At 41.1% G+C, this 15,502-nt stretch overlaps 2 protein-coding genes across 3 annotated transcripts in view; one reads left to right on the top strand and one right to left on the bottom strand.

Moving 5' to 3' along the window:
• Positions 1-8,690: 8,690 nt before the first annotated feature.
• Chro (chromodomain-containing protein chromator) overlaps positions 8,691-15,502 on the bottom strand; it is a 51,266-nt gene continuing 44,454 nt past the window's right edge. Inside the window, exons 1-6 of one of the 2 annotated variants that reach the window (XM_017158869.3) lie at positions 13,124-13,474; positions 12,418-12,501; positions 11,935-12,360; positions 10,944-11,872; positions 9,617-10,877; positions 8,691-9,553 (exon numbers count right to left, since the gene is read on the bottom strand). In XM_017158869.3, the coding sequence (XP_017014358.2) occupies positions 9,456-9,553; positions 9,617-10,877; positions 10,944-11,872; positions 11,935-12,360; positions 12,418-12,475 (2,772 nt within the window). In that variant the 5' untranslated portion in view covers positions 12,476-12,501; positions 13,124-13,474 and the 3' untranslated portion in view covers positions 8,691-9,455. Of the gene's footprint in view, positions 9,554-9,616; positions 10,878-10,943; positions 11,873-11,934; positions 12,361-12,417; positions 12,502-13,123; positions 13,475-15,502 lie in introns of those variants that run through there. The other variant, XM_070214290.1, reaches the window with a different exon arrangement.
• Positions 13,705-15,378, top strand: Ssl1 (general transcription factor IIH subunit 2 Ssl1). Its single transcript, XM_017158871.3, has 2 exons — positions 13,705-13,940; positions 13,991-15,378. The coding sequence occupies exons 1-2, from the start codon at positions 13,876-13,878 to the stop codon at positions 15,291-15,293; spliced, it is 1,368 nt and encodes a 455-aa protein (XP_017014360.2). The 5' UTR covers positions 13,705-13,875; the 3' UTR covers positions 15,294-15,378.

Raw genomic sequence — 15,502 nt, forward strand, 5'->3', positions numbered from 1 at the left:
AATATATTTAAGAAAAATCAAGAAAGGAAGCTAGCTTTGGCCAGCCGAAGCTTATATACCCTTGCAGATAAATCAAACACCTATAGTTTAATGCTCACTCTGTGCAGTTCCAGGAATTCCAGATTCAGCGTGCCTATTATTTAAATTTTGTTTTTAAGTTGTCAAGAATTAAAACGCCTACTACCTTCAAAGTTACAGTGAATTTTCTTATATTTGTTTGAATATTCCTATGGGAGCCTTAAGAAATAGTGGTCCGATCCGGCTCGCTCCGACATATGTATGTACTACCTGCAATAGAAAGAAGACTTTCGGGAAAGTTTCATCGCGATAGCTTTAAAACTGATAGACTAGTTTGCGTAGAAACAGACAGACGGTCCGACGGTCAAACGGACAGACGGACATGGCTAGATCGACTCGGCCATTGGTGCTGATCAAGAATATACAGTGGCTCCATCGCATAATCGGACACCTACTTTCATAAAATAAACATGCAAAAAAAATGAATAAAATGGGTTAAATTATTCTTTTTTTTTGCCTTTACTTATACATAATGCTAATATCTTCCAAAAACATAAACAAAAATTACATATTTTCAACGAAAACACATAGTTTTCCAACAAAAACAACAAAAAAATCAGATTTTTAAGGTTCAACGAATAACACTGTGCAGCATTTTTAGTGCTTTTTAGATTTACCTCGATGGATGCTATATTTTTGGATTCGTTACGAATTCCCAAGTTAAACTGCGTTTTCCAAAAAGTTCCCCGACGCAAGGATTCTTAGCAAAAGGACCTCAAAGTTCGAAAAATGCTGAAATTGGCCAACTTTGCGGAGCTCTCAGAGGCAAATGAATGCATGGTTTGATTCGATGTTAAAGTTTTTTAAAAGATACACTCTTTATCTTTTAAACCCCATACTTTAAAAATTTTTAAGATTTTTTTTAAGGCAGAAACAAATTCTAGAAAACATAGTCAAAAAACATAAAAGTATACAGCTGCGGTCAAAATGGTAGTAGTGTTGCCGCCCTGTGGATTTTCAAAGTTTGTTGTTGTAATTGATCTTTTCCTGATAATATTGTATTGATTATAATTTTACTATTAGACTAATTGGATAAGAAAAAATTACAACATCAAACTTTTAAAAACACAAGGCGGCAACACTGCTACTATTTTGACCGCAGCTGTATGTTTTTCAGTTTTTTGACTATGTTTTTTGGAAAATATTTCTGCCTTAAAAAAAATCCTAAAATTATTTTATGTATGGGGTTTGAAAGATAAAGGGTGTATCTTTTAAAAAACTTTAACTTCGAACCAAGCCATGCATCCATTTGCCTCTGAGAGCTCCGCAAAGTTGGTCAATTTCAGCATTTTTCGAACTTTGAGGTCCTTTTGCTAAGAATCCTTGCGTCGGGGAACTCTTTGGAAAACGTAGTTTAACTTGGGAATTCGTAACGAATCCAAAAATATAGCATTCATCGAGGTTAATTTTTGATGCTGCATAGTGTAATCGGACACTCGCTGAATACGGTTATTTTTTATGGAACTTGCTGCAAACTTGGGGTTTTTGGCATTGAGATTACTTTGTAGTAGAGATTAAGAGAAGAAACCATCACTACACTGCAAAAAAAAGTTGAAATGGCGCCAAGGAAAGTCAATTTCTGTGAAACTTCGTCAGTTGATTGGAAAACTCAATTTCGAACTAAAAACTGTACGGAAATTCACTGGATTGGTCGGAGAAGTCAAGTCTATTGTTCTGGACATTATAATAAGGTTCCGGGATACATTTTAATATTACAATAGAGGCGAGAAAGGCCAAATCAAGATGTTAGTGACGGCATAATTCCAAATTACCTTCACATTTTAAAGGATAAAAAATATTTAAAAAATTATTTTTTAATGTTTCTTTTGTTGATCTGAAAGTGCATTAAATGGTTATATACCTTTTTGAGCGAAAAAAATTGAGGGAACTTTGGATTTTTTTTCAGGTGTGTAGCAATTACACAGGCCGACAAAATGTGACATGGGTCGGTGTCCAGGCCTGCCACCATTTTATTTCGATAAATGAGGCTTTTCTAAGCATAAGTTGCCACTACGCCTATAGTCCATCAGCTCTGGTATTTGCGGTATCTTTAATTTAAGAAAATCACAAATTTTCTTCGTCTTTTGGGATATATCTTCAAGAGTGGTCAACCAATTTTGGTAATCTTTTCGGAATGAAATAGTTACATGTCTCTTTTATACGGTCGTTTTGGAAAATTCAATCTAACTGAACCACAAGAGAAGGTGGGCGCATTTAAAATTTTAAAGTCACAGCAAAGTTTAAAAATCTTCATTTGTGAACAGCGTTTAAAAATTAAATAAAAATATTTTCTTCTACAATGCATTTTTGATCCAAAGACACCTTATGTCCCTAATTTTTGGGACACTCATCAGGTTTTTGTGTATTGTTTTGGAATTTTTAAAATTGTTTTTCTTACTTCCTTCACAGTGACGATTCACAAACAGTGCCCAAACCTGTCACTATTTTACGTAACTCATAACTATTTTTGAGCACAAGTGACCCTTGCTTTAAAAATATTTATACATGGGCGTAAGCTAAAAGCTGGAGGGCGATTACATTTCAAGCATTTCAGCCCCCAAAGATTAGTAGTGCTTACACTCAAAGCAAAACTACTTAGATCGTTTAGAATTATGATATTTAAAATTGTGACAGGCACTGTTTGTGAATTGTCACTGTGAAGGAAGTAAGAAAAACAATTTTAAAAATTCCAAAACAATACACAAAAACCTGATAAGTGTCCTAAAAATTAGGGACATAAGGTGTCTTTGGATCAAAAATGCATTGTAGAAGAAAATATTTTTATTTAATTTTTAAACGCTGTTCACAAATGAAGATTTTTAAACATAGCTGTGACTTTAAATATTTAAATGCGCCCACCTTCTCTTGTGGTTCAGTTAGATTGAATTTTCCAAAACGACCGTATAAAAGAGACATGTAACTATTTCATTCCGAAAAGATTACCAAAATTGGTTGACCACTCTTGAAGATATATCCCAAAAGACGAAGAAAATTTGTGATTTTCTTAAATTAAAGATACCGCAAATACCAGAGCTGATGGACTATAGGCGTAGTGGCAACTTATGCTTAGAAAAGCCTCATTTATCGAAATAAAATGGTGGCAGGCCTGGACACCGACCCATGTCACATTTTGTCGGCCTGTGTTATTTTATGAAGCTGAAGTTATTATTAATTGATAGTACATGTTTTTATCGAAACAACAAGCGTTTGATCTTGAAAATATATGAATAATTTACAAAGTTATGGCAATTCTCTCGGAACCCTTTTTTTTATAGCGGCTTGCGGTGACCACGATTGCACACGAACTATTTGATCGAACTTCTTCATTTTTTTTTAAATTATTCGTAATGATTTTGCCGAGTTCGTGAACAATTATTTTCAAGAATATTTGCTTTTTTCTGCATACAGTAACAATTTTTCCAAAAAGTGTATTTTTCGAGTACTAAAAATTTTATTAAAAAATTTTTTTCTGCGAAATCAAAATTGACGCATTCTTTCTATTGCAGGTAGTACATATGTCGGAGCGAGCCGTATCAGACCACTATATCTTAAGGCTTCCATAGGAATATTCAAACAAATATAAGAAAATTCATTGTAACTTTGTAGGAAGTAGGCGTTTTGATTCTTGACTACTTAAAAATAAAATTTAAATAGAAACGATGAATCTGGAATCCCTGGAACTGCACCGAGTGAGCATTACTCTATCTGCAAGGGTATATGAGCTTCGGCTGGCCGAAGGTAGCTTCCTTTCTTGTTTTGTGATGATTTAGTTTTATTTTTAAACAGCGGTCGGCACACACATACAATTATATTTTGTTTAATATTTGTATGAGTAAATTGCACTGGGCAGATCATCAGAGTGTGTGTGCAGTACAGTATACGAGAGAGGGAGAGGATGGTCAGAACAATACCCTATACTCACTTAATAGGAGGCTGCCGTCCGCTGTTTTAAACTTAGTTTAATCTGTCCGAGGCAATATACAGTTTGTCAAGTAATTGTTTGCAAAAGGGAAAATGGCAGAGAAATTCGTTTTTAAATGGGAAATGTACAAGCAAAAATTCTAGATTTTTATTCCCGTGCAGAGGGTATTATGATTTCAGTCAGAAGTTTGAAACGCAGTGAAGGAAACGTTTCCGACCCCATAAAGTAAATATATTCTTGATCAGCATCACTAGACGAGTCATCTGTCCGTCCGTCTGTCTGTCCGTTTCTATGCATACTAGTCTCTCAGTTTTGAAGCGACTACTATTATATAGCCGCAAAATTGAAAATCTGCTGTGATAGTCCGATCGTAATGAGTAATACACCAATCGAAAGGTATTGCAAAAACTTAAAGGATTGCATACCAAGACTTTAAGAAAATCAATTGGCTTGGGAGAGAGAGCGGTGAAAGTGAAAAAGTGAAAATTTCGAAATTTGGAGCTGTTGGGGCCGGTGGGGATAAATGCCCCCTCGCAATGTTTTAGTTGTATTCCTTTTAAACATACCCGTCGAATGAGGGGTCATTTGTCAAAATCCGACGCTCAGTTCAAAAGTTATAGCCAAAATAAGATTTTCTTCGTCTTCCCAAAATGAAAATTTAATTCTGTTTGTCAGTTTGTCCAAAACATGTTTTTTAAGTTTTGAAAATTTGATATGACGTTCATCACATCGATATGAAAAACTTTTGTTCTACCACTTTTGGAAAAACTCGCTAGTTTAGCGGGAAAACAGCTATAAATAGCTAAAATTCGGAAAGCCGTAACTTCTATACTACTAAAGCTACAGACTTATGCTGCATCTCGGTTAAAAGGTATTTTTAAATGCTATAAACGCCTTCTATATGCAATTTGTCTACATCTATACATCTGTCTACATCTACATCTATAATACTAAAGCTACAGACTTATGCTGCATCTCGGTTAAAAGGTATTTTTAAATGCTATAAACGCCTTCTATATGCAATTTGTCTACATCTAATAGTTAAAAAAATATGAACAAAAGACAATTTTTTAAAACTTTTTTTTAGCTTTTTTTTATTTTTCTCAAAAACGGCTCTAACGATTTTCTTTAAAACCTTAAACTGTATAGCCCTTGAGATTCCTTAAATTTTGGTATATAACACATTACTGTAAAAAGTCACGTTTAAAAGTTATTTTTATACGAAAATAGCCACTTTTGCCAGCTCGAACAATTAAAGCTTCCTGAGTATTGAATTTTGTGTGAGGGTATCCGAACTGTATTTTAGGGTCATGGAATCAGTAAATTTGCACTTAAGAGTTCCATATAGGAATCTTTTGTTCTACGACTTTTGGAAAAAGCCGCTACTTTAGCGGGAAAAAGCTAAAAATGACTAAATTTCGTTAGTTTGTAAGTTCTACACTACTAAAGGTACAGACATGTGCCATACCTCGTTTAAAAGGTATTTTGAAATACTTAAACGCCTTTTTAACTTAATTTGTTTAAATACAATGGCTTACAAATTATGATTGACCAATTTAAATTTAAATGTTTATATTAGCACCTATGAGAGCAAAAGTAAACAAACAAAAACTTCTGATATCAAATAAAAACACCTCTAAACGAGGTAAAAAACTAGTGACGATCGCACCTTCAACGTACAAAAGTTCTGATATCAACTTTTGTGACGAAAAATGATTTTAGATGCGACTAAATAAGTACGTTACCTAAAATTTATTCATTCGGCACGCTACAACAAAAAACTTTCGTGTAGATATTAAATATTTGCTAAAGCGGGCCGAACGAGTAAATTTTAGATAGCGTATTTATTTAGTCGCATCTAAAATCATTTTTCGTCACAAAAGTTGATATCAGAACTTTTGTACGTTGAAGGTGCGATCGTCACTAGTTTTTTACCTCGTTTAGAGGTGTTTTTATTTGATATGTTATAGCTCCAATAAGAAAGATCAGAAAACAAAATTTAAAAAAATTCTAGCTTTGGTGTTTTTTTGAAATATTAAATTCTACTCTTGGGAATGTTATTTTTTAAATGTTTATAAATTTCGAAAAATCGGGACACTATATCATATAAAATTAAATGCAAATTAATAGGAAAAAAAGTATTGCTTCGTTGGTTTTTATTGTATTCTCATCTACTCTGGGATATGACTCTTTTTAAATATTTCCGAATTTCGGTTTTAATTTGATCAAAATTGAACTACTATATCATATAGCTGCCATAGGAACGATCGGAAAAGTAATGAGAAATAATTGAAAATTAAACATTTTTGCTATTTGTTAATTAACAGGAATGATCTGCAAGGGTATTTAAGCTTCGGCTGGCCGAAGCTAGCTTCCTTTTTTGTTTAATTTTTTTCTTTTGGAATGTTGTTTATTAAACTATCTTTCCGATTGCATGAAAACATTTTCATTTTTCACCCTGAAAACAAGAAAAAATAAAAAATGGCAAGTATTTGGCTGTAAATTAATTGTTTGCAAAATGCAAACAATTATTTGACTTATACACTAGTCGGCATAATTATTTTGACAGATTTGAATTTTAACTGTAGACACATTTTGAACTTTTAATATAAACTTTTGGCACCTATAGAAAGAGCACTTCAATTCCGTTTAAATGACAAAGTTTTTCCCCAATCAAAATGAATAATAACTGCAAAAAAAAATATTTCAAAATATTTTTCCTTGTATTTTTTATGATTTATGTCTGTTCTTCCTTTCTTGTTATTCAAGAATTTGAATTGTGATCGTTGATTTTATGTAAAAACAAGAAAGGAAGCTAGCTAGAAGACTTTTGGGAAAGTTTTATCCCGATACCTTGAAAACTGAGAGACTAGTTTGCGTAGAAACGGACGGACAGACGGACATGGCTAGATCGACTCGTCTAGTGATGCTGATCAAGAATATATATACTTTATGGGGTCGGAAACGTCTCCTTCACTGCGTTGCAAACTTCTGACTGAAATCATAATACCCTCTGCAAGGGTATAAAAACTATAATATTACCATATAACATTGAATGCTGCAGTTTTATTGTTGTTTTGTATTGTTAATAGATGTGCGGTCAGTTTAATTTAATTTAAAAAACAAGAGAGAACGCTATAGTCGGGTTGGTGTCCCGACTATCTAATACCCGTCACTCGGCTGAAGGGAGTACGAGGGAGATGGATATATACAATTTTTTGATTGCGTATAACTTTTTAATGAATGGTCGGATTTGAAAAATGTCTTCTACATTTCGATAGGTATAAATATACACAACAAAATTGCATTTTTACTTTTCGGAAATCTTTAAAGATGTGGGCACAGGACCCATTTTAAAATCGTTAGTGGGCGATTGTGGGCGTTAGAGGGGGCGTGGCGCTCGGCTAAAATAAACTTGCGCTGCGTAGGAAGCCAAAGAATATGTGTGGGAAATCTCAACCTTCTAGCTTTTGTAGTTTCTGAGATCTCAGCGTTCATACAGACAGACAGACGGACAGACGGACAGACGGACATGGCTAAATCGACTCGGCTGGTGATCCTGATCAAGAATATATATAGTTTATAGGGTCGTAAACGCTTCCTTCTACCTGTTACATACTTTTGCACGAATCTAATATACCCTTTTACTCTACGAGTAACGGGTATAAAAATTGCACTTTGACCAATTTCTTTTTCAGTATCCAAAATAACTTTTCCGTAACTTAAATATTTTTTTTTCTGTAAAAAGGATGGTTGACGCCAAACGCTGTAGGATTTTGCTACGTTTGGATTTCGAATAGTACTTTTACAAAAATATGCTCAGTAGATGTAAACAACTTTCTGCTTTTACACTTTTAACAAAAAATTAATTTTGGGGAAGTTACATTAAAAAAAATCGTTCGTCTCTTTTCTTCACTTTTGAAAGTGCAAAAAAAGAATGGTTCACGCCAAACGCTGTAGGATTTAGCTCCGTTGGAATTTTAAATCGTACTTTTACAGAAATATGCCCAGTAGATGTAAGCAACTTTCTGCTTCTACACTTTTAAAAAATATTGCTTTTTGGAAAAGTTGTATTAAAAAAACGAATCGTTCGTCATCTTACCCTACACTCCCTTGTTTAATAGTGAAACTACTATAAAATAGTTCATTGCTGAACTCCACACAGTAGAGAATTTACAGGGCCTCGGTATCCGTGAGGCAAGCCCTACCGGCAACATCCACCTTGTACCAACCAAACAGTTATATCACAATATTCAACGCTTGCTATTCGTCTTCATTACCAAGTTTTTGAAAGACAGATGAATAAATCAAATTTCTTTGTTTATTGGGTTCGTTAATTTTAATTTTTGCTGTCTAAGCTTTATAGAAGAGCTGCTTTGCGGATGTTAGCCCGGATTCTGAAGTAGTAAACGCATGGCCTAGGCTTACATATGTAAGCAATCAAGGAAATTCCAAAAGCTACGTCTAGGAAAGCATTAAAAACGCTGACAGACTAAGTTCTGGGTCTGGCCTTCATCTGCTGCTTATGCGCTCTAACTCAGTGGTCGGCAACAGAAGCAGCGCAGGTAGCCCGCAGCATAGGGAATGCACTGCCACTTCTTCTGGCACCGTTCTGTCCACACACAGTAAAGAACAACAATCAGCACTGCGTCTGCTGGCTACCATCGCTATAAATGAATAAACTAGCTGATATCCTTTTGTTTTCTAATTTAAAAGTACTCTTATATACTTTACAATTCATATCTATCGTTACTTTACTTACAACTAAGTCTGTTTATCTTCTAAACTTTTATTTTGGCTAAAATGCAAAGACTGCATTTCGGGACAAAATAGACCGTTTCTATGACATAGAATTTATAATGTAATTAAATTGCTTGTCTTAAAGTTTCTACGAGTTGTAAATTAAGGGGAAGTCCATAATTAACGCAATCATTGATGTGGCCGGGTTGAGGATAAGCTAAATGCATTTTTTGTTGGAACAATTGGTTACTTGGCAAGTTGCAAACAATCAAAATGATTACGCAATATAGAACACCCTTAAAGGATGTTTGTGTAGGCTGAATCATTCACATAAGCATTTGGTGAACCGATTGAATAGTTAAGCTAAGATGCAGAAGCCTGCCTCCCCACGATTAAATAATATTATAACTTAGGTCTTCGGATAATTTATTTCATCGTCCTGCCGCTTTATTCTGACGCATCATGATGTTTGGCTAGAAGATCAGCTCTGTAATCTAGAATAGTTCCCGGTTATGCTCTTAACAAAGTAATGATTTTAAAACCACTGGAAAACACGGCCCTGAGTACTTGGTCATGCTTAATTGCCGCCTACAGAAGGAGTGGCTAAGGCTAAACGAAACTGAAGGTGGGAGTAACCTAGCAACGTCAGGTTCTTTCAATATTATGGGGGTATGGACTACGCCTTAATCTATGTATAGATACTATTAACATGTTTTTACGTCGGGATGTTCAGCGTCTTGAACTGTTCTTCGTGCATTTCAGTCATCATAAAGGTGCCATCCTGTAGCAACAAAACGACGCGACGGGTTCCTCCTAAAAAAGATATTATAATTATAGATTCCGTTTTTAAACATTCAATCAATCATAACAACTTACCCGGTGAAGGCAGATCTGCCTGCACCACCTCGGCTGGTATCTGTGCTTCTGTGCCATCGCTGTCAGAGGTCGTGATATGGATCTGGGCCGTCGCCGGTGTTCCGGTACCTGATGCAGAAGCCTCTGCTTGCTGAAGCACCTGATGCTGCGCTAGTTCTTCCTCTGTCATGGACACGAGAATCTGCTCGCCGTCTGCCGTCGCTGACGCGACACCGTGAGACTCAATATGTTCTCCGGCCTGAACGGCCTCGGCCACTGCGTGGTCAAGAGAGAGAACATCCTGGTCCTCTCCCTCTGCGGCAGCCACATACGCAAATTGCTGCTCGCCATCCGGGCCCTGGGTGACAAGAATGGTTTGGCCCTCAGCATTTTTTCCCGCCACTTGGTAGACAGTGCCGTCTTCGCCGCGCACCAGCAGAGCCGAGCCGTCCTCGTTTGTAAGAACTTGTTGATCGCTGCCCAGAAGCGCCTGTGCCGCGGCCTCCAATTGCTCGCGCTGTTGCTCTTGCTGCTGTTCCTGTTCCATTTGCAGCTGAGTCTCCTCCTGACCAATAAGCTTGCCGGTGATTGGACACAGCTGAGCCTGGTGCTGATGCACCTCCTCCTCTAGCTCCATCTGCAGCGGCGTTGGCTGGAGCGCCGGCTTGGGAGCTATTCGTTGTCGGCCAGGAGCCACTTTCTGCATTTGGGAGGACTGCTGCTGCTGAGCCAAAACCTGACGCTGGCGGGCCTGGGCAGAACGCTGCGCCAACAGCTCTTCGCGGGTCACCACTTTACGCGTAACTTTTAAGTCGCCCGACTTCGAAAGCTGCAAAATCTTTTGCTCAGGCGTCACTGCCTTGGGGCCCTGTGGACGTTGTTGCGGCGTTCCGACACCGGCGCGTGCTAGGACTCGGCCGCCCGGGTGTGCCCGACCCGGCGTCTGCTGCAGGCTCTGGCGCACCTGTGTGTGTGTCGTACCCACCGCAGAACGTCGCTGAACTGCTGTCGTTGTGGGACCCTGGCCGGGGGTGCGGAGAACCTGTTGTCGCTGGCCCACAGTGATGGGGGAACTGGCGCCGGAGTGAGTAGGCCGGGCCACTGGCAGACGCTTGGCTACGCCTGTGGTTACAGGCGCGGTGATTACCTTCTGTGGCGGTGCCGCTGCTGGCGAAATAGGGGCCGGTGCCTCAGAATGTTCAACCCGAAAGACACCTCTCGTGCTGCTGGCCACCTCAGAGCGCGCTAGATAACGCACAGGACACTCCGGCCTATCCTTTTTCTGGAACGGGGTACGAGGATCGTTAGTTAATTGCTGCTGCACAGTAACATTATTTCCACTATTTACCAAGTGTATGGTGTTGGGCATCTCGGGCTTGCGAAACATGCCCGAGCTCGTGCTATCCTCCGTGTAGATAATCTCACCCATTCTTTGCTCCGTAGCGGACACGGTGGTAGAGCTTCCGTTCACTTTAGTCTGCTGCTTTTCCGTTGCCTGAACCCGTGGCTTGTTCAGCTGCACGGAGCTCCCTCCGTTTTTTAGACGCTTCACGGTGTGCGATGGCAGATCCTCTTCAAGGTCCTCTAGTTCCATTGAATCGTTTAGCCCGCTGCCCTCGAGGCTGGAATCTGTGTGGTTAAGTTTGCGCTTGACTGGGCCCGTCGACGGGGGCCATTCTTGTTCCGTTGCGGACTCATCCTCGTTGGCTGAGGAGGGTGATGAGGAGCCATCCCCGCCACCAGTTTCATTTACCCACTGCTTGAACGAGTCCATGGCCTTGGTTTTGGAAGTGCGCGAGGGCCGAGATGATGGCGAAACTTGGGATGGCGCCGGGACCGGGCTGAGTGGAGCGGCGGTTTCCGCCTTCAAAGATGACCCTGGTGTTTGCGTGCGTTTCAGTGCGTCTAGACCCTTTTCCCTAGTAAGCTTCTGTCGCGCAAGCTGCTTCTCGAACATCTGCAGGAAGTACGGCACCCGCTCGAGATTTGCCATTACTTCCCAGGTGTTCTCATGGTGCGAGCGATCCACCCACTTTACCAAATACTCGTGGGTCTTGCGGCGCGGGTTGAAACGCTTGGCCACTATCTTCTCCACTGGCTCCTCGGTGCGCTGTTCTGTCTTGGAATCGATGCGAATGGCAATGCGGTTGTTGGGCTTTACTGTTCCGGCGGAAGCCGCTGAGGGAAGTGTTGGGGTGCCCGGCTTGGACTTGGGCCTTTCGTTTTCCGTGTCCTTTAGCTGATTGGCCAGCGTGGGCAGCTTGCCGGCCGGGGATTCTGACAATACAAATGCTAAATTTAATATCTAGTTTAACGTTTATTCTAGAGTGTTTAAATACTTCTTGTGGGGGAGACGCTCGTGTTGTTGTTGCTGTTGGACGTGTTGTTATTGTTTGGATTGACCACCGTCTTGGTGATGCGCACCGGCATATCTTGGAGCTGTCCGTGGGCGATCTTGCCGAAGGACTGAATGGTCTTTCCGGCAACGATCCATGGCTCCCGGACGCTCTCCTCCAGTTTAACCCAGTGCTGATACAGAGCCCAGGAATTGGCCGAGTTGGCGTCCTTGCGCGTATGTAGCTGCGTGGCCTTCCACAGCGTGAATGCCCAGATGGTGGGCTTGGTGTCGAGCGTTTCCTTCAGATTTGCATTCTCCTTCTCGCAGGCATCCTCTTTGTGGGACTGAAACTCTTCCACAAAGTTGTAGGCCCTCAGGCAGCGTCCGCACACGAGAACGTCCATGTTTGCCAGTTCCTCCTGGGCAGCTGCAAAATAAAATGTTGACAATTAGTACAATTCGGAAAATTCTTTTATCCACTTACCTCTAATAATGTTTGCGTGTTTGCCAATTTCTGTGGGTGCAATCTCCTGTGCCAACATTATTCACGACCCCAGCGCCCAAGCCTCTGTGAAATACATGAAGTGTAAGTTGTAGATAGCAGAAGGAGCGGAAATTATTTGTTATTGCTTGGCTTTCAAAATCAGCTAACAGCCGAAGAAAAAAGTACAGTGCCGTGGTGTGTTTGCGCAAACTTGGATAGGGTGGCAACGCAAGCGGTCGTCTCTGAGGTGTGTGACCGGTATGGTGGGTTAAAGCATATGTACATCTGCACTGCAATAGGTAAATGCAGTCGCGCTTTGGAAGCAAAAAAAAAACACTGAAAACTGCAATTAAGAAAACCCGCACCGGGCCATTGCCAAATAAAAACAACTTTTTAAAGTAATTTCATTGATTCATGTTAGGCTTCGAAGTGTTTTATGCACTTTTTTTGCAAATTGTAAATTGTTTTTAAGTTCATCACTTGTAAGCAGAACACTGATACTAAAGTAAATTAGCACTACCTCTGCGTGTGAACCTATTAAATAAAGCCCATTTAGTAATTACATATCTGTATTTCATAAAATCCACACAACTTCTGGTTGCCCGCTAAAATTGTGCAGCCAACAAATATGTACATAGACTTGGCAGATAAGCATATCACACAATGAGATATTAAAAGTGTTTTGCGAATACACTTTGCTACACACCTTCATACACAATTTCGGCTGCAAAATCGAAGTGAACACAGTTTTTGAACAGTAATTTTAATTTAACTGATTCCCGATTTTTCAACACGACCAGCGCCGCTGCTGACAATTGTACGCGCGAACTCTGAATGCCAAACGCAAAGTTGGTTCGGATGCACGAAAAGTGTCCAGTGATGATTTAGTGCCGGCTAGGCGGACCTTTGTATGCGCTTCTGTGTTTGCTGGCCTTGCACTTAAACGCAAGTCGGAGAACATTAACAGGCGGAGATTTTCAGCTAACTGTAGTTTTGCTAATTTCTAGGACGGTAATATTTGTACATTATTTATCATAATAATACGACCGTTTCCATACGTACACAACACTTAAATGCCCACACATCGAGTGTAGAGCTCTTTTCCGTTCGCCCGCGTGGCGGTGCACTTCGTCAGCCAATCACGGATCGTGGTGAAATTATTTATCGATGTGGTAACTTTGTGCACATTGCAATCAAAAAATATTTTATTTTTTGGTTCAATATCGTAATTAATATTAAAATTTATTAATTTAATTAATTTCGTCAAACAATTTATTATGCAATAATTATTGCTATTATTGTTTGCGTCAATGGTCCGTTTTAAACCAAGGTGGCAACCCAGAGCATTGTATTTATTCTTGGCGCGGTGTGTACACACTGTATTATTGCCGGTGTCTTTGGTTGGAATTCCTTTAATTTGTTGAATTCGATTGCGAGTAGTAAAACAGGGCTGCAAATATGGCCGACGACGAACAAGAGGATCAGAAGGAGTACCGCTGGGAGACGGGATATGAAAAGACCTGGTGAGCGATGCGCGAAGTGATGTGAACCTGCTTACATTCAATCTCTTTAGGGAGGCAATCAAGGACGATGACGACGGCTTGCTGGATGGAGCCATTGCGGAGATCATTCAGAAGGCCAAGCGCCAGCGCCAGGCTCAAAAGTCCAAGCAGAACCGCCTGGGTATGATGCGCCACCTGTTCCTTGTGCTGGATTGCTCCGAGTCCATGAGCGTGCCGGACCTGAAGCCCACGCGATTGCGCTGCACCGTCAAACTGCTCGAGCTGTTCATCGAGGAGTTCTTCGACCAGAACCCCATCAGCCAGCTTGGCATTATTGCGCTTAAGGCCAAGCGGGCTGAGAAGGTGACCGAGCTCACCGGAACCTCGCGCGTGCACCTCAAGGCGCTGGAGAGGTGGGTTACAGTAGGCCCTTTTGAATTCCGACTCATTCCCCTCTCTTTCAGCCTGGCCAACGTCTCGCTGACCAGCGAGCCTTCGCTGCAGAACGGCCTGAATCTGGCGTTAAAAACCCTGAAAGTTGTCCCCTCTCACGCTTCCCGCGAGATTGTCATTATCATGGGATCGCTCACCACCTGCGATCCCGTGGACATCAACCTCACCATCGACGAGCTGAAGAAGGAGGGCATTCGCTGCTCAGTAATTTCGTTGTCGGCGGAGATTCACGTTGCCCGCTACCTCACACAGCAGACGATGGGCACTTTCGGGGCGGTTCTGGATGACGCCCACTTCCGGGACCAGCTTATGTCACAGGTAGATCCGCCGCCCGCCGCAAAGACGCAGCACAATTCGCTCATTCGCATGGGTTTCCCGCACACCAAGAATGAAGTGGAGGGCAAGGACGCGCCGCTGTCTATGTGCATGTGCCATATTGAAAACTTGGAGGAGCCCAGCGAACTTTGCACCACTGGTCACCATTGCCCGCAATGCAACAGTAAATACTGTGAGCTGCCCGTCGAGTGTCAGTCCTGCGGACTCACACTAGTCTCGGCGCCACATTTAGCGCGATCTTATCACCACCTGTTTCCGGTGCCCAATTTCGAGGAACTTCCGTTCGAGGCAATGCCTGCCACCTCCTCAGACCTCGGAAGCGGAGTCAGGGAGTGCTACGCCTGCGCCAAGGCCCTCGGGCAGGTCACCGAAAAGGTCGCCGACAAGGTCGTATTCAAATGTGGATTCTGCAAACAGTTCTTCTGCATCGACTGCGACATCTTCATTCACGAGACCCTGCACGCCTGCGTGGGATGCAACACCATTCCTGGCGTGGACGGCCTGGTCTACCAGCAGAAGACCAAGGCCGACCAGGATGAATCCCACCCGGGGACCTCCAAGCAGCGCGCCCAGTTTGGCATGTAACTGACTTTCTTTAGACATATTTATATTAGAAACTCCAACTACGCATTTAGGGCAAAACCAATACAGTTCAATTCGTACCGGTGTTCGTGAGTTGTATCAATTAAGATCTGGTGTTATGCTTAATAATTGTGAAGGTGAGCGTAGCAATAGTATGGCCGCTGTCAAACCCTCTCATTTTCATAGCAAATTGCTTGGTCGTTGGTTCCCCG

This window comes from Drosophila takahashii, chromosome 3L, assembly GCF_030179915.1.
Source record: "Drosophila takahashii strain IR98-3 E-12201 chromosome 3L, DtakHiC1v2, whole genome shotgun sequence".
NCBI classification, from domain to species: domain Eukaryota; kingdom Metazoa; phylum Arthropoda; class Insecta; order Diptera; family Drosophilidae; genus Drosophila; species Drosophila takahashii.

Coding starts and splice junctions, on each gene's coding strand:
- Ssl1 (XM_017158871.3), top strand. CDS start 13,876: ATGGCCGACGACGAACAAGAGGATCAGAAGGAGTACCGCTGGGAGACG. Junction 13,941..13,990: donor ACGGGATATGAAAAGACCTG/GTGAGCGATGCG, acceptor CAATCTCTTTAG/GGAGGCAATCAAGGACGATG.